Here is a 19,400-nt window from a genome sequence, read left to right as displayed (position 1 = left end):
CCGATATTCGGTATTTTGATGAATTGTTTCAAATTTGGTATTTGAAGTTCGTAATGAATACTACAGCCTATGACAGAAAAGTGTCTGTGCAGGTCCATGTCTTCGTATAGCCCCCATATAACGGTACCTCCCGATATTCGGTATTTTGATTTTATCAAATTATAACCGATTTTTTTAAGTTTCGCATTTGAATATTGTAATGGCTTATGACAAATGTTACTTACGCAGGTTCATGTCGCGGAATAGACCCTAATATAATAGCTACATTCGGTATTTTTAAGATTTTAACAGGATTTTATTGTTTTTGAGAATTGCCAAATTCGGTCCAACTGGTGGAGGATATTCAAAGTTCGGCCCGGCCGAACTTACTTTTGGTATTGTAATAAATACAAAATACCGGCAATTGTTCATTCTCATCAGATTGCTGTTACGCCGACGTTTTGTGGATGTCTTACTTTTTAAAAATTAATGAAAAAAAAAAACAATACATTTGAATTTTCACATTTTTGTCGCAACTTATTTGTCGATATTGCAAATGTCACTGTGACTATATCTTCTTTGTACTTACTTTTGCCCCGCCTCTCGCCCCCATGTACTGGGTATGGTTAGACACTCGTCACCGCCGTGGAAGAATCGCAAAACATCGCCGCCGAATACATAGCCCACATATTTCATGCGTGATATGCCAGTGCCATAGGGTTGCACTGACCAGTGTGTTACATGGAAGCTGGCATTGACAATTGATTGCTCGTTCTCCTTGGTCGTATGCTGCACTCACCGCCCAAACGTCAGAGAAATGAGAAATTTAATAAAGCACATGGCTTGACTTACACGTAATCCCGACGAGCTTAGCTTACCAAATAACGTTCGGTTGCCACTGAAACTAAAATCAAGTCGTCACCCACGCGCACCTTCTCGCCCTCGGAACGCTGCTTGCTGGCCGGATGCACGGTCCACCAGCATGCCTCGCCTTGACTGTGCTCTTGCAGACCGACGTCGAAGGATAATTTGTCGTTGGACGATGATGTCGAAAGACAAGCCAGGTACTGTTGGTGCCATCGTTGTTGTATTTGTTGTGGTTATCACAGACGTCGACGTAGGAGAGAACAACGATGCCACAAGAAGCACCACCACGAACCAACGAACGAATGAACGACGGAAAGGACAAACGACCAAAAAGATAAGGTATCAATTCAATTGTCATGGATTTCGTTAAAGTGTCTATCTATGTATGTGTATGTGTGTGAGTGTAGATGTGATCTTACCATGTCACTGTTGTTGTGACGCAACAGTATAGCATTGCCATAGAGCAGTGTCCTATGGCCGGATCCAGTACCTTTGCCCTGTGCGAAATAGATTTCCAAATGTAAAACGAAAACAAAGAAGAGAAAGGGAAGAAAGAAAATCATCGTTATTAGGGTCGACACAAGTCGAGTCGGCGAGCCAGTTACATAGCTGCAGAATTGATTTTCAGTTCAAGCATCAACGTAAGTTTCAAATTTGGTTTTGATTTTTTTTTTTTGTTTTTTTGGTTTCAAACATTCGACAAAATGTGTGTGTGTGCGTGTGTGTTTCGGGGTAACAACTACAAACATACTACTAACAAAATGCCGGAGTGGATTAATGTGTCTGTGAGTGCGTACGTGCGTGTCTGCTGTTACTTGAAATTGTGTTAGTGTGGGTTAATTGCATGGTGGTGGCGTATTTAATGCTTAGTATGGGCAAATTTTATCATGGTTAGTCGTTGAATACCGTTCTTGACCGTGGCATCGAAATAAAAGAGGAAAATGGTTATCGAACGAAAAGTCTATGTTGCCTTTTCATGTTCCGGAATGTGTTCGTTTGATGGTACTTGGAAAATCGTTATCGTGCATTGTTTCGAAATGACAAATGCACTTCTTGTATTGCAATTCTTGATGATATGGCTAGGGCTCCAAAGAGAATGATTGAAAAATAATTGCTTATTTCTTAAGGACAGAGTTTTGGAAAATCGAATATAAAGAGATTGGGGGAGATATTATTTTAGGGTTTACCCATTTTTGATGCACGAAAATCGGGAAAAATCGGGAACCAATACTTAGAAATAGTTCTAAATAAGATAATGTTCTATCGAATTTTTGATACCATTCGTGTATTTTTTGATTGTTGTACCAAAAACGTACGTATATGATATCTTCACAACTACAACATGTGTAGTCCGGTCCCTGGGCGCGTTACTGAGATTTGATGCCCTGTTACAATACGATAGCAGCAGAGAAAATAGGCAGAGAAAAGTATTATTTTCATTTGCCTTTACCAAAATGCTTAAGTGCTAATAATATTTTATTCACAATGAAAATCAAATAGATGTCATACATGAATCTTACCTAAAAGCGCATTGCGTATGAACAAAATAAGTCATACTTTTTTACTTTGACAGTGCGCCTTCCGGTTGTTTGAATTGAAGTATTGAAGTATTTAAAATATGAAATGAAACATATTATTGAAAACATGTGAATTTTGGATATTTTGTCAAGCAAATATTTTTTACAAAAGATTTTACAACTTTTGATGATTTGAATGGATTTATAATCCTTGGTTATATGGCCGCATTTTTGCTTTTATCCATTTTGGCATGAGCCTTTTTTGAGAATTCCACTTGAATTCCGAATTTCACTAATAAAGAATATTTAAACGTATAGAGTTACAAAGATTAAATTAGAACGGTAACAACTAAATAATTTCGAATTATAATTTAAAAAAATCAAAGTTGATAGGAGATTCTTAGATGTTAAGTGAAAATATATAATTTCCAAATTATATAATCAAATTACAATGGAATTAAGTTTGTGGGGAGAGATCTGAGCCACTTTTTTTAAACATTTACACATTTGCAAAAAAATGTTGTGCCTAAAATTTCCAATTGTCTTAACGAGGCCGATTTTCATCGTATACTTTAATATGCCATAATTCTCAGAGATCATTCTTTTGTAGAAATATTAAGAAAATGCCAGGGAGGAGAAAACAAAGAACCCTTTGGTAAATCCATGTCAATCGAGTATTAGACAATGGAAACAAGGAATGGTGGAAGGAAGCCAATATTTTTATTACCATCTCGTACGTGGTCCACGATCTTTGCACCCAGCGTATAAACTAGATTTGGACAACATGCACACAATCATGGTACAATAACTTCCAAATTTTTTTCTTTTGGTAGTCTTGTAATGTCAAAACTTATATACCGATTTTGTATGTGTTTGTGTATTGTTTTAAATAACAAACAAAATGATTTTTAAAATTTTCGAATTTTGTTGAAATTTAAATTCATATTTACAACATAAGAGAGAATATTTTTTTTTTTGCTTTGCTATGAAAAAAATTGTAATCGTATTAGGAACTCGATATCGTGAAAAACCAGCGGCATTTTATCCATTTTTCACGATTTTCTCCCAAGTTAAAATATTGCGAGAAAAGTGTAAAATAAACAAAACAATTTGTGGCATTTGTTATGTCTATTTTCATTAAGTTCTCAGAGATTTAAAGGGTCTCTCCATGGTTTGAGAAGATTTGAGAAATATATTTTAAAAATGTCGTTTTTATATAAATACCGCTTTGAAAATAAATATTATATTATACGACTCTCTTGTATTCCGACACAATCTCAGAGGATATTCAATATACATTTGAGTTCAGGAAATAAAAATACAAATTTTCCAATTTTTGAATTTTTTTTCATTGACCATTTGTTTTCTCTAAAATAACGATATTTTTGTAGAAATGTTTTTTTTTTTGTAATTCACAACAAATATTGAGTTTTGAACGACAAATGTCAGAAAAACAAATTACGCTTCTCCGGTACGACATTCCTCAGAATACATTACTGAAGGTATTTCTTAAGACATTTATATTCTATTAACTACCTTTCATTCACGGTCTTAACCATTTATTTTGTCCAGTTTTCATTTTCGGTTTTAAATGAATTGTTGTATTTTCGATCATGCTCAGGAACAACTAGCCCGACAACACTAACTCGTAGATTTGCCTCGCGTATGCCTTAAGTGCCCACTCACTTTACAGCAGTCTTGGGAGTATCCGAAGGTATGTACGTGTGAGTCTTTACATTAAATTTCGTTAAATATTGTGGAGATACTTGGTTTTTAAGAATGTCAATATATCAAAAGGCTGATCTCTGATAACAAAAAGTAGTCCGTAAACGATACGGCTTTATTAAATTAGCAGTTTTTTTATATCAAAAAGTGGACCAAACTCGACAAATATTGGCAAGAAATTTGTTTTATTCGCTTAGTGCGGTAATAGCGGTCGAAAGACATTTCCCACTCTATGAGAACTAAATAACATAAACTTTCAAAATGTAAACAAATAAATTAATAAAAAATAATTGTATAATTACATTTTTGTTTCCTGTTTTGTTTATACAAGAATAAGGATTGAACGTCTTGTAGTACGTTTAGTAATGAAATAGTAAAAAGACATGCCTTAAATAAAATTTTTTACATTCAGGTCATATTAAACCGATAGATAAGTACCATGTATGTCAAACATTTTTCGAATTTCGGAATTTTGCAAAGGAGACTATCCTCTGTAATTATGCCATAGGGCTTGCAAGTTTAAACATTCATAATGTTTTTTTCTCAGGGTTTCCGCTGAGATAAAAAAACTTCAATTTGTATATTGCAAACACGTTCGATGAAGTTCGCAGAGAGAGAGAGAGAGCGAGAGATAGTTAATAGACAAGACTACATTTTATTATTTTTTTTTTTCGCATTTGTGTGTGTAATTCGAATGCTTGAATATTAGTGATAGTTAATGAAAGTGGACATACATACATACAAGTTATACAGAATATTTTATATAGAGAAGACGCCACAGTGCGACAATCACATCGGTTAATAACATAAACTAGGTTCTTCACAAAAATTTACACATATGTAGTTGTCAGATCAGTTTCAACAGAAGACCACAAAACAAAATGTAGATACACCGAGAGAAATATGTTTTTGTATTTATAAGAGACAGTGACCATAACATTCAATTAAATAAGTTAGCCAAAGGCAATGTCAATGGAAGCGGAGTAATTGCGACTCAGCGAATCTGTGCGTGATTCCGTAGAACCTTTCGGTATACTTACGAACTGACGATCCTGGCGAGAGACACAACGAGTGGTTGGTTTGATGGAATTTTGGAAATATTTTATGTTTGGTTTGGTTTGATTCGAGTTGATTTTCGAAATATATATGGAGAAAGAGATACATAAGAGGGATATGTTGAAAAAAAGTAAACAGAAGAAGAAGAAGTAGAATACAATCGATATGTTCACAATAAACGATTAGAAGAGGCATGGCGGCATTGCACGGTTAGTCAACATTTAGCGATGCAGCATTCGGTGGCAAGCAACAAGCGTCGGACATTTGTTCCGCAGTGTACAAATGGATGTTTGTAAGTATTTATGTTTGGTTTAGATTTATTTGCAGTTGTAATGTTGTTGCCCGATTCAGAACAATTTGGATGGTTTCAATTTGATTTTGAGCATTCATTTCCGCCAATTTCGATTCCAAATAAATTTAATATTGCAGATGATGGAATGTGGATGCAATATCGTTTGTGGGGAATTTTGGTTGATTGGTTGGAGTTTTAAGCGCCAAAGGATATGCAAGGATATACAATTTGTATGGAAATAAAGAAGAGAAAAGAGAAACCGAAAAAGAAAAAAAAAATAATATAAACATGTTAAAGTGGGTAAGTAAATGAGGAATAATGTAAACACAATGCACGAGACTTGCTTCAAACAGCAACGACATCGCCATCGCTAACGCCATCGCCATCATCATCATCACCAACACAACAACAACAACGACGACGATGACAACAAGAACAAGAACTAAAGAAGTGCTTAAAAAAGAAATTGTTAAAATGGATTAAATTTAATTGTGCGGCATAAAAGGATTGTTTCGGGTATTTTTACGCCTTTTGTTGTTTTGCTTCTTCTTGTTTCGGAATAACCGGCAGTGGTCCGAGAAGTGAAGTGGTGGAGTTTTGTGGCGGCGGCATAGTGTTGGCTCTCTTTTGGAAAATATCTACTGGCTTAATAGTTTAATATGATTTAACAGAAACCACATTTCCGGCACGCATCACCCTCTCTTTCGTACATATCTATCTACAGCCGATGCACATAAGTGTGCGTATGTGTGTGTAGTAATTTAAGCCATTTAAATATTTGTGTGTGTGTGAGAGTGTACATTGGTAGAATGGACATTTTGTATGCAGCAAAATATATAAACGCATATGGAAGTGTATCTTGTTAACCATGCATGCGTCTATATGGGCGTTATAGTGTATGCGTGTCGGTGTATGTGTGTGTGCTTGGAAGTTTATGCGGCAGGCATGTTTATGGACGAGCCACCACTACGCGCCACTTGCACAAACCATTAAACAACACCCAAGATTGTTGGATTACTGTGGTCTGCTGCCATCGCAGAAACTTTTTTCGCCACCGATCCAGATATAAATGGGGGAAGGTACATCCATACATATTTGCGGAATTTTTTGTAGGAGTATGTGGGAATCGTGTTAAAAACGAGTCATTAGCATAGAAATAGAAAAAATTAACCGAAAAGTAAATTTAAAGGAGCTTTTATCTTAAGAAATGCCCTGCATCTTGGGAGCTTGAGCCAAAATGTTGAAGAAGTCACCAAATGAATGAATCTTAACGGTAGATACCAATGAAAAATCTTCATATTTTATAAAATTGGGGAGAATTTACTTTAATTTCTAATTGTTATGAATGGAGATCATTTTCAACTGTAATGCGGAACTTGTCCATTGAAATTACGAAAATACCAGATTTAAATTCAGAACTTCTATTAGAAACTTAGGTGTTTCGTCAGAACTCAGAAACTGTATAAGAAATTTGTAACTTGTTATTTGAAATTCAAATAGTCTATTTTAATTAGAGAAGATTTCAATTTAAATTCAGAAGTTTAATATCAATTTTAGAAAATGTCAAATAAAATTCAGAGTTTTCATTTAGAATTCAGAAAACAACAATTGAAATTCAAATATTTCATTTGAAAATTCGGAAAATGTAATTGCAATATTCTAATTTTAAATTTTAGACATACATTTCTAATAAATTATTTGAATACCAAAAGCAATATGAAGCATTTCAAATAAAATATTTCAATTTTAAATAAAACTACACCTTTTTCGGATGTAATTGGATATTTTAATCGTAATTATAGATTTGTAATTCGAATTTTTCGAATTATAATTCGAATGATTTAATTCGAATTTTTTGCATTTGAAATTCATAACATTACCAAAAAATATTGTTATTGTGGATAGGATATTCAATTAAAATGTATTTCGTTATAGGTATTCATAAAAAATGAAATGAAGAACAACGTAAAATATAAATTTTTAATATTTTATATAAATATATAAAACACATGAAATTAAAATAACGGAGATATGATATACATTAAAACAAAAACTACACCACCTATAGTGTAAGTATTTTTTTCTTCGGATTTCAAATGCAAATGAACAACTCGAATTACAAATGTAATAATTCGAATTACAATTGGTGTCATGTGAATTACAATTGTAATAATTCGAATTACAAAATAAATTCTCGAATTACATATGAAATGTTACGAATTATTCGAGTTAAAACTGAAAAAGGTGTAGTGATTTGAAAGAGAAATTTTGAATTTCTATTGAGAATTTTTTAGTATCTTTGAATATCTGAATTTTAATTACTGTACTCTGAATTTCATCTGAATATTAAATAAAGTTTTGGAAGCAATTTGACAATAAACTTAGTAGCTTTTGCACTATTGTGATTTGTCTCTCTTCGAATTTTAAATCACAATATTTACTTCGACGGAAAACTTGGTTGTCAGATACGCTTACTGACCGACCTTATGTAAGCCATGGTTTGACGAATTTCAAATCAATTTTGTAAATTACAAATAGGATTATTGAATTATAGTTTAAAATGGTTTAGTAGATTCGATTTTTTATTCCGTGGCTGTGACAATTTCGAAGATGATCAAAATGTAGCATGCCCGTATGACATATGGTATACCTTCCCATTTTGGATCATTTGAGGCATTACGGATACATATTTGCATCGTTTAGGATATCTGGGACACATTTCATTGTGTTGTTGCACAATAATTTAGTGGATGTGTGGGAGTGTACGAGTGTGTGAGTGTGCGAGCTGTGCTTCGCTTTTGATGACTGTTGCGTGGTCGGTTGGATGATTCTGGGGTCTCATAATGTTATTCTTTTATTTATGGAAATGTCTATGGATGCACGATGCTATTGATTGGCAAGGGCCCATACATTTCAAATGACCTCTGAATACTTACCGTCTCTGATCCGGCCGCTGTCACCAATTCCTGCAGGGCGCGCACGGACAGCGCCTGTTCGATGACAAACACGCACTGTGATAGATCGGGTGGCACATTTTTATCGGCGATGTTTTCCAGAAAACAATGACGGTTGCCGAAACCCTCAGCGGCCAGACATACGCGCTCACCCGTTGCCGTGCACGAGAGGCACACCATGTCTTCCTGTAAATGGAAACCGAGAAAGAAAGGAATCAGTAAAGATAGTTATTAAAGAGGTTCATCGAAGTGGAAGGATGTACATTTTTATTATCAATCGTCTGTCATCATTGACGTCGTAGTTAAGTTAATCGACTGCAATGGATAGTAATTGAGGTACTTTTAGTTATGGCCGTGTGTAACTGACGCGGTCGTACGGCATTGTGTATTCAGCCAACAATTACAACCAACATGCTCGCACACATGTCCATTGTCGGCACGGACTCGCAAGTACCTATGCCTGGTCTGTGTAACGGCTGTGTGCAGCATGCGAATTGGTTTGATGAATCGATTGATTTAACTTATTCGCTGTGGGTCAGATAACTTTTCGCCAACATCCTGAAGGCTATTGTCTAGCTGACAGACAATTGTGGTTTTTGGTCAGGTGGCATTCGATGGCATTCAATGTCTTTGCCTATAAATTGATCATGGTGTACTGACATTGCTTTTCTTGAATGCTATGGGCATATAACTGTTGAAAAGGGAAATTTAAAGTTGGACGACTTTGGTATAAATTGTTATTCTAATTAGGAGTTCTTAGGATTTTTGTCATATTTGACCTATTGATGGTATAAATATCTATATATTTTTCTACATATTTTTAATGTTTTCTTTCTTAATAAAATAAAGTTAATAAACGGTACTTCGTAGGATACCTCTGCTCTAAATAATGTTAGAATATTTTTTTAACCTATCATACCATCTACCATACCAGAAAAAATATACAAATTACTGACCCATTATTTTAACAAGGCAATGTCGACATATTTTTTCAACCTATCGAACGTAATTTTGCGATTTCATACCATCTATCATACCAAAAAAAAAAAAATATAAAAATTACGTCGTACGAAATAGGTAATTATTCCTTGACCACATATGAGTCGACAAGTAAATAGTTATCATTTATAGTAGCCAAAAAATAATTATTTATTTGCGACCAAGGAACAACCATGTATTAAGATAATGGTTCAGGAATCCGATTAATTTGTTTTGTAATTTGTAGTTTCCTTCGAACTAAATATATATATTTTTACTTCAATTCTAAGGCGATCTGTAATTAGATTCTTTAACTCATTTGTTGGTTACCGATAAAAATCGGTAGAATTAAAATGCTTATAATTTCAGTAATTAACGATGTGTCCCATCCATGTGTCCTATTCGTTACAACAGTGCTGTCAACTTTAATTTATAATTGTCATTCGTAATTTTACGTTTATTTTACCGATATTTTTCGTTAACTCAAAAAATGGGTAAGGTTATCCCACTACTAATCATCCCTATCCATTAGCCTATACAAGTGCATGGTTTAATATAGCCTTCCAATACCATAAGAACTGGTATGATCTCTACCGTCTTTATAACAGATCTTTTGTTAGTAGAATAGATGTGTGTAATTTGAAGATTATCAGACACCTACATTACATTTTATAATAGTTATAATTATTCAAAATTTTGACCCTTTGTGGGGGGAGGTACTGGATGAAGTGGACCAATATTGTACATTTTCGCACCTGATCTGTCACTGATGCAAATATTAGGATTTGCAAAGTTGGAGCAAAATCGGATTATCCTTTCTCTTTCTGTGCAGTAAATTATTTTGACATTTTGTGGGGAGGAGAGTGCCCATCTCCGAACTCGATTTTAGTTTGACATTTATATTATAATGCACCAAGTTTGGATACTCCCGTCGAGAGTTATCGTGCGCACCAGCCTGTCAGACAGACGAATGGACGGACATCGCTAGAACTACTCCAAATATTCTGAAACGGATTTGTTCCAAAAAGACCTAGGGTCTAAAAACATTATTTCGATGAGGCACGTTTTGGCCGTATCTAGCCATATGGCTGAAGGTATACAAATGGTCGACATGGATTCACAATATTTGATTTGCTGAAGGCTCTCGAAACCATTTCAATGGAATTTGCATTAATCTATCCTTGTTCTTATTTTTTTGGAAAAAATTTCGCTGTGGTATAGCCCCTCCTACATGTAGATATAGTCCCTACATAATATTCCATCCGATATAGGATATCTTAAAGTTTTAAAGACTAATAAAATGGAAATCATTTTGTTATTAGAATTCTAAAAACGGAATTTTCCTGAAAACAGGCCTATTTATGATTTCTAGAGCATCCTCATAATACGATACACCTGATTAAAACCTCCATCATAAGATAGAGTTTAAGTTTTTTTTAATTCTGGTAGCACCACCCCGTCCGTCTGTTGAAACAATATAGACTTTACAATTCTCAAATTTAATTTAAATGAATTAAATTTTGTATCTCGATGGTTTCGGTACCAAATATCCAATCAAATCAGATGTAGTTTGATATTTTGGGTTCTAATTGAATAGAGTAACTTCTCGTAATAATACTCCATTTTTGAAGAAAGTCTATTAGCCCAGAAATCAGGGTTTCAATTGGCCGAGGCTATAAAAAGTTTGGACCAGCTGAACTTCACGTCGTTTTTACTTACAAAGTTTTAAGCTCTCTTTCTAGTTGAATTGACAGTGCTCTAGTGAATAAGAAGCTTCCTTGAAGCTGGGTATATGTGGGCCACAATATCGGTATTTGCTATAATGGCATTCATAATACTATACTTCAGTATTCATATTACTTTAACAGTAATTTATTATTCTAGCAGAAAATCTCCATTCAAAAAAGTATAAATTTTGGTCCACTATTATTTAATGCTTTAACTTATATTTATTGCAATTTATGGATCGAAATTAAAACTGTATCTTTGTCTGGATATCGAATTTGGACACGAATGCCGTATTTTCCAACATACAACTCTCTGCTAGACATTAAATCAAATACCGATATTATTTTGCACATTGTTCCCATTCCAACAATTTGTTCTTCAACAGAATAGTAAATATTTTTAAAGCTATATGTTTTTGGTTGGTTTTTGAAAAAAAAAAAAAAAATAGAAATGCCATTCTGGACAAACGGGGCTCAAAACATTTTATTTCTATCAAAACACAAAAATATTTCCATAATTTTTGCCCACAATCTATATGCGTTGCTCTTTTTTAAATTATTTAATGATGGCGTGTCGCAATGTTAATTATTTTATAATATATTACTTATACGCACCCTGTCCGTATATCATGCAAACAATATATATCGTCCAAATGATAGACGAAAAAAATTAAATTTAAATTGAGTAATTTGCTTAATATCTCTCATTAATCTTAAGAATTACAAAGCATCTACCTAATAAGTATAACTTTCGACATAAGCCCATTCAAACCTTCAAAGCAACACCCAATAAGATTTCTCAAATTTCTAATTTCTCACAACATTTGAAATTGTTATTGGCCACAAAAAACGCACTTGTTAATGCGAAATTGTTTATTAGCAAATACAAATGCATTTACGGGACTCATAAACCATAATTCGTTGCGGTCAACGGACTTTTCTTCGTTCCATGCCATCGATTTATTTTTAGGATCTCTTTCCCTTACGCCCTCCAGAGAAACCATTATCGAAGTGGCAACAAGAGAATGTATTTAAAACCATCGCCATGCCAATTAATATCCTGACGACGCCCTCTAACAAGCATAGCTGTCAGTTAGTGGTGTTTGTGTCGTTTGGTCGCATTTGATGGGCAATAAATCGTAACCATCGAATTGGATTTATGAGCTATAATTCATAATCATATTTGTGACCCGTATTTGAGAGTACACCAGGGATCCTTCGGCTGGGTATGTCGAAGCAACCAGGTTGAATGTGAAACAAATTTGTCGTTTTGTAGAGCGTGTGTGAATCGGTGTGGCGGAGCATGTTGAAACATGTGAGGCAATGGGAATGGGTTTGGTGTAAATTAGTTTGGAGGTAATATTTTTATTATTTTCTGAGAGGCGCCGGAATTATTGTCGCTATCTTCTTATTAAGGTCTGACTACGGAGACATAAAGTGTTTTGTTTTGATATAACTTTTGATGCAGATACCATGGCCTAATTGACAAGCAAATGTGAGAATGAGCACTTTTGAGAAGGCAACAAGATGATGGCGCCGATTTTCACAATTCCAATATGCAATATCTTTGGTAAACTATCGGCAATGAATTAATATTGTGGTAGCAATATTCTTCTACTTCAGTTAATTCTATTGTTGTTGGCGTTATACCAAACTCATTTAAATCAGTATTTTACAAGAAGCGTCAGAGAGGGAGATCCGTATTTTTATTTCTCTTTATTTGATGAGTGTGCCTACCCCACAATTATATGCATTGAGTTTGAAACATGTGAAGCTAGCGTTCATATCTACGGTAGGAAACCGAAGCATTGAAACAGTAAAGAATTTCAGACCCGTAGAACTGTAACAATATTTGGTAAATATCACAAAACTGGAAATCACGGGATACTTGTGTTGCAAGTAGTTACCTGAGAGTGAATCAGGGGAAGATATGTACTCACATAGAATATTGAGATGTGCATATAAATGTGAGAATAAATTAATGCGTCTCAACGCAATGAATCTCTCGACTTTTATATATAGCATTTTCAGATTAAATGAAACCTTTTGCAATTCAAATGAATCTTTTTGCAGCGGGAATGAAACCTTTTGCAGTGGAATTGAAACCTTTTGCAGTGGAAATGAAACCTTTTGCAGTGGGAATGAAACCTTTTGCAACCGAAATGAAACCTTTTGCAACCGAAATGAAACCGTTTGCAACCGAAATGAAACTTTTTGCAAATCAAATGAAACTTTTAAATTTATAGAAGGAAAAATAACAAAACATTTATATTTTTAGTAGTTTTTAAATTAAATCAATTAATTATAACTAATATATTGACAAAGAGGATTTTTTATTGATTATAAATATCTACATTTATTTATATTATTTCTTAAATTTTCAATTATTGTAATAAAAAATGGTTCTTCATTGATTTGGTATAAAATGCTTCCATATTATTAAATTCCAAATGCTTAACGGTAAAAAGAGAAATTTAAACAAACTTTGGCCTTTATAGGTATGGCCAGGATTGAAATGTGAAATTAAGCTTTACCACAATTTTTTATAGTTATAGTATACTATTAATCTTTCCTAATAAGGGATTCCCGCTTCGCAGCTTTATTGATTATGGAGATAAAGCAGTCGTGATTTCAATAGACAGATAAGTGGAAATCATTAAATCAACTATGATCATGATTGTATATACTTTATGGGGTCTACGACGAATATTTAGAGGTGTTACAAACCGAATGACAAATTTAATATATTCTCCTTTCCATGGAGAAGATTATAAAAAGGTATCTAATTCGGGTCCTTTGAAAAAAATACCTTGAAAAACTTTTTTCAATCTTTCTGCATCTACACTTGTGTTTTATGGAAGCTTAAGAAAAAAATGTATAAAAACATAGTTATTAATAATCAATAAAAATTCCTCTTTAACTATATATTAGTTATAATTAGTTAATTTAATTTAAAAACTACTAAAAATAAAAATGTTTTGTTATTTTTCTTCTATAAATTTAAAAGTTTCATTTGATTTGCAAAAAGTTTCATTTCGGTTGCAAACGGTTTCATTTCGGTTGCAAAAGGTTTCATTTCGGTTGCAAAAGGTTTCATTCCCACTGCAAAAGGTTTCATTTCCACTGCAAAAGGTTTCAATTCCACTGCAAAAGGTTTCATTCCCGCTGCAAAAAGATTCATTTGAATTGCAAAAGGTTTCATTTAATCTGAAAATGCTATATATCACATGGACAAGCTAGTATCATCAACACTTGAAATAATTCTCATAATTTTAAACATTTCTATCGCATTTTCAGGGGATTTAAAATAACCACATCATTAGTGTTAGGAATTTTTAGGGGTTTTAAAGACCTTCCAACTAGAGGCAACTTTCGATTCTATGTATAATTTTCAAATAAGCAAAAATGAAAAAAAATGGAGAGGATAGCACAAAGAGAATCTATAATTTTCTTTCGCATATGCAGGGTGAGATGAAAAACCTGCAGCCCAATTCAGACTGCAGACATTACTAAGCCACTCGTCCGACAGCTGTTAAAATTATTCCAGTGACAGCTCATGATATTCTTTACAAGCGTACAAAAGCATTTTGGTGAGAATTTTCCAGAAAAAAAGTTATTCGTGATGGAATTCAAGCGTGATAGTGTGATTTCTTCATATTTGGCTGGAAAACCACAAGTGGCTATCGTTAGAGCATTTCAGCATTTATATGTGAATACTGTGAATTTTGTGTTTCGTACCATTGCTCGTTACCATGATACTGGTAGCGTAGCTCGACGTCAAGGAAGTGGACGGAAGGAAGGAGCTCGGGGTAAAGCCATTGAAATTCCAAAAAGTGGAAGAACTTACACCGCAACAGAAAGAAAATAGACTCAAAAGAGCTAAAGAGTCGCTTCGCTTGGCCGAAAGTGGTGAACTGCCGAATTTGGTTGTCTCCGATATCCAGCAGTTTATAAACAAATAAAATGATCGTGTTTACTTGCCAAAGAGGTCAGCTGAAAATGTGCACCTTCGGTTGGTCACCAGAACTCAAGCGACGGCCATGGTGATGGTGTGGGCCACCATAACAGCCGATGGTCGCTCTCCGCTCGTAATTAATCGACCGTGGCATCAGAATAAATGCCGAATATTATTGCGAAAATATTCTGGAGGGTGTATTAATGGCTTGGGCACGCAAACATTTTGCCCGCAGACCTTGGACATTCTAACAGGACTCAGCATGCGGCACCCAAGAATGGTTACAAAATGAGGTTCCTCGCTTCATTTCCAGCGCACAATGGCCAATAAAATCTCCGGATACCAATCCGTTGGACTATTGTGTCTGAAGTATTTTGGAAAGCAAGGTTGGCACTAAATAATACAAAAGTGTCGATCACCTCAAGCAAGCGTTTCGCCGGAAATGGGCCAAAATACCACAGGGCAGCATAATATGTGCCAGATGTGACCAATTCGAAGAAATCTAAACTTATTCTAAAATTTGATGCTAATTCCGACATTTCTGCTTTTATTCAAACACTCTAGCTTCCGAACAAAAAAAGTTGATAAATTTTTACTCAAGGACCAAAGGACTATATTGAAAAATATAAATAGATTTAAGTTTTTTTTTGAGTGTTTTAGTCACTACTTTAACCCGAATTTGCTGTAAATTGGTAGCATGTGTTTCCATAGTGCAAAAATATCCTTGCAGAGAAATGGCAGAAAATTACTTATCCATGTCCACGTCTTTGTACATCCCCCATCCTCCCTATATCTGGTATTTTGATAATTTTAGTGACATTATTTACCGGAATTGTTTCAAATTTCGTATTTTAGTTTCCTAATTGGAACTATAGATTAAGACAGAAAATTTAATATACTAGCGGTAACTCCCTTTAGCAGTATTTTTCAACGGATTTTTATTTGAAAATTTGCAAATTCCCACCAAATGGTAGAGTGTATTCAAAGTTCGGCCCGTCCGAACTTATTGTTTTTTCACTTGTTTGTTTCTTTATTCTTAAGCCAAACAAACGAACGTTCTATGTATTCTCATCTTAAGAGTTTCATTAAAGCTGTTGAAAACTTCTGCACTCTCTTCCACATATATGGACGAGCTAAAGAACATTCATAGCATCATTTGCAAAGCATAAACACTACTATAGAGGTCTAACACACTTAAATGAGCGCTAGAGTATGATTTTCAATTGAATATGATTTTTTTCCGTGTCGCCGTGTTATAATATATATGTAGCGAATAAAATTATTCTACTCTAAACCGGCGTTCGAAAATAAACAGTATACTAACATAGTGTACTGTACCGGTACAGTATCACTAAAAAATTTTTTAGCGGTAGTGTTCCGGTACACTACCACTAAAAAATATTTTAGTGATACTGTATCGGAACACAACGATGATCGTAGTGTACCGCAGTCGGAGCGCTAAAAAATCGTAGTGTACCGCAGTCGGAACACTAAAAAATCGTAGTGTACCGGAGTCGGAGCACTAAAAAAACGTAGTGTTCCGCAATCAGTGCATTAAAAAATCGTAGTGTAGCACATGACCACATTAGAAAATCGAACTGATTTTAAACACTCAGCCATACACTGTAAAATATTTAGTTTTTTACACCAACACTCATTCATTTTTCGGTACCACAAAATAGCAGGTAAATTATTTGCATAATAACCCATTGCAATGCAACCACTAAAATACCCTTTTTCGTGGAAAATTTCAATTTTGAATGGTTAAATACAAATTATTATGACTTCAGATTTGGTCCTTTTTTATTCTTTTTACCTATTCCCATATTTTTCTACTTTCTTCAATCTTGCAACCAATCTAAACATACATGACAAATAAAATAAATCCAGCTTTTATTTTCATAATATTGAATTATGCTAGTAATTTTTGCATTATCAAAATCATAAAACATCTAATTTTTCTCACAAATCGTAAACAACACATATGTGGTACACTACCGATACATTATTTTTTTAATGTTCCGCCATGCGGTACACTACGATTTTGTAGTGCTCCGACTGCGGAACACTGCGATTTCGTAGTGCTCCGACTGCGGAACACTACGTTTTTTAGTGCTCCGACTGCGGTACAGTACGATTCTCGTTGTGCTCCGGTACAGTATCACTAAAATATTTTTTAATGGTTGTGCTCCGGTACGGTACATTATCTTAGTGCACCACTCCACCTTGGAACGGTACAGAACACTACGGTACAGTACCATACTGTTTATTTTCGAACGCTGCTCTAAACTTCCAAAAATAATTTCAAATCCATTCGTGAATTCAGATATGTCTTTTGTAGAATATGTTCATCCTGTAGTCAAACATATGTAAACGTCCACATACACACACACTCTCACACATCGATTTGCATATGTATTATATTCTGTAATGTGCAGTATATGCCATGTAGGAGCCACGGGATTGGGCAGCATAAAGGTGACATTTGTTGTTCATCATCACAGTGGACGTTACTGTCGTGTTGTTGTGTTGTGGATTCTATCGTTGTTGTCGTCTTTGCCATTTGCGATGATGATAGTGGCGTTGAGTGGACTGCCCCAGTGGCTGGATTGTTTGAAAAGGCCTTTGTGTTTGTGAAATTGAATTTGGTCGGTATTGTCTTTTGTGTTGAGGTTTTCAGAATTTTGATAAGGACATCAGTTGGCCGGACATTAATGTAGCAGTCAGTCAGACAGTCAGTTATTTAGTCGGTCAGTCACACATAAACAAACATGCAAACTCTGTACAGACAGTTGGTCGAAGTGTGTATGAAATCTGGAAGGTTGGATTTGTATACTCGTCGTATATTATTTTCGTGCTCAACATTTCAAATGGCAAAGCAGTTGCTGTGTTTGTGTGTGGTCCTCAGTGATCATCTGCGAAAATAATCTGCGTATGTGCCACAGATCTCCCCTCCCAACTAACAGAAACATGTCATTGTCTTTAGTTTTGGTGATGTCCGTTGGTAAAACCGGGCGCAAGAGGTGGAAACGGATGTTTTACGTGAGCCTTGACCATAATTTAGGGCTATTTCAACAATATCTGCGAGCATAGAAAGCAATGTGACAACATATGTATACAATCGATATTTATAATATAACTAAACACTTTCTATTTATGCCTTACGCCACACTGTGGTACAGGGTATTATGTCCTTGGGCATTTCTTTGTAACGGGCAAAAGGAAGAGAGATAGACCTACAGCTTCTCTTGATGATCTTCATAGAATCGCATTCGGAGTCGATTTATGCATGTCCTTCTGTCCATGTATTTTTGTAAACAAGGTACAGCCCGCATTTATTATCAGATTGAGGTGAAATTTTTCACAAATCATTTGTTTGGCCCAAGGAACAGCTCGAAATTTAGATATAGTTCCCATATATATCTTCGTCCGATTTCATTTCGATTGAGCGCCTTAGGATATATTTCGTAAGTAACTCAGCTTCGTAATATGCACTCTAAAACAATGATATATGGTATCATTAGATTTCAAAAAACACCGCAGAAAAATCGATGCAACATTTTATCGAGATCGGTTCATATTTGGACATAGCTTCCGTCTGCAAGACTGTTTTTTACATTTTTTTAATCCTTCTCAAAATCATATCATACACTCTATGGCAATGTTATTTGATACAGGAGGTATAAATGCCTAAACAATTGATCTTGGATATATTACTTAATTGTTTACACGGGTAGAAGATATGCCAACTTTCAAATGGATGGAGCGATATAAATATAATGTCAAGCGGGAGTCGGAATCGGATTCTGATCAAAACGGCTCGACATATATACGGAAATAATATATAAATCTTTACAAGAAACACTATACACATTGAGAAATTACCTAATCATATCCAATTTATTTTCAAAACTTATTTAATTATTTGTAAGGTGTTAAATATTTTTTTGAAAGCTTGAAATATAAATGATAAAATCAGTCCGTACCAAAACATAGGCCAATATATTCAATATTTGAACCTCCGCAATTATAAATACCCTTGGCAATTCTCAAAAACAATAAAATCCGTTAAAAATTCTTTTTAAATCTTAAAAATACCGAATGTAGCTATTATATTAGGGTCTATACGACGATATGGACCTGCATAGGTAACTTTTGTCATAAGTCATTACAATATTCAAATGCGCAACTTAAAAAAAAAATCTGTGAATAATGTAGCTAAAATCGTGAAAATACCGAATATAGGGAGGTACCGTTATATGGGGCTATGCACAGACAATTTTCTGTCTTAGGCTGTAGTATATTCAAATGCGAAACTTAAAAAAAAATCTGTGAATAATGTAGCTAAAA

The 19,400-nt window shown here is 34.4% G+C and overlaps 1 protein-coding gene across 17 annotated transcripts in view; it reads right to left on the bottom strand.

Annotated features, from left to right (window-relative positions):
* The window catches only part of LOC101888405 (ryanodine receptor), a 99,956-nt gene that overhangs the window by 31,380 nt on the left and 49,176 nt on the right, over window positions 1-19,400 (bottom strand). For 11 of the 17 annotated variants that reach the window (XM_020034634.2, XM_020034635.2, XM_059124956.1 and 8 more), the window contains exons 3-6: window positions 8,373-8,576; window positions 1,266-1,343; window positions 858-1,046; window positions 569-768 (exon numbers count right to left, since the gene is read on the bottom strand). In XM_020034634.2, the coding sequence (XP_019890193.1) occupies window positions 569-768; window positions 858-1,046; window positions 1,266-1,343; window positions 8,373-8,576 (671 nt within the window). Of the gene's footprint in view, window positions 1-568; window positions 769-857; window positions 1,047-1,265; window positions 1,344-5,128; window positions 5,141-8,372; window positions 8,577-19,400 lie in introns of all 17 variants that reach the window. The other 6 variants (XM_020034632.2, XM_020034636.2, XM_011298255.3 and 3 more) reach the window with 1 other exon arrangement.

The sequence above is a fragment of the Musca domestica genome, unplaced genomic scaffold, assembly GCF_030504385.1.
Source record: "Musca domestica strain aabys unplaced genomic scaffold, Musca_domestica.polishedcontigs.V.1.1 31, whole genome shotgun sequence".
NCBI classification, from domain to species: Eukaryota; Metazoa; Arthropoda; class Insecta; order Diptera; family Muscidae; genus Musca; species Musca domestica.
This window is presented reverse-complemented; position numbering and strand designations above follow the sequence as displayed.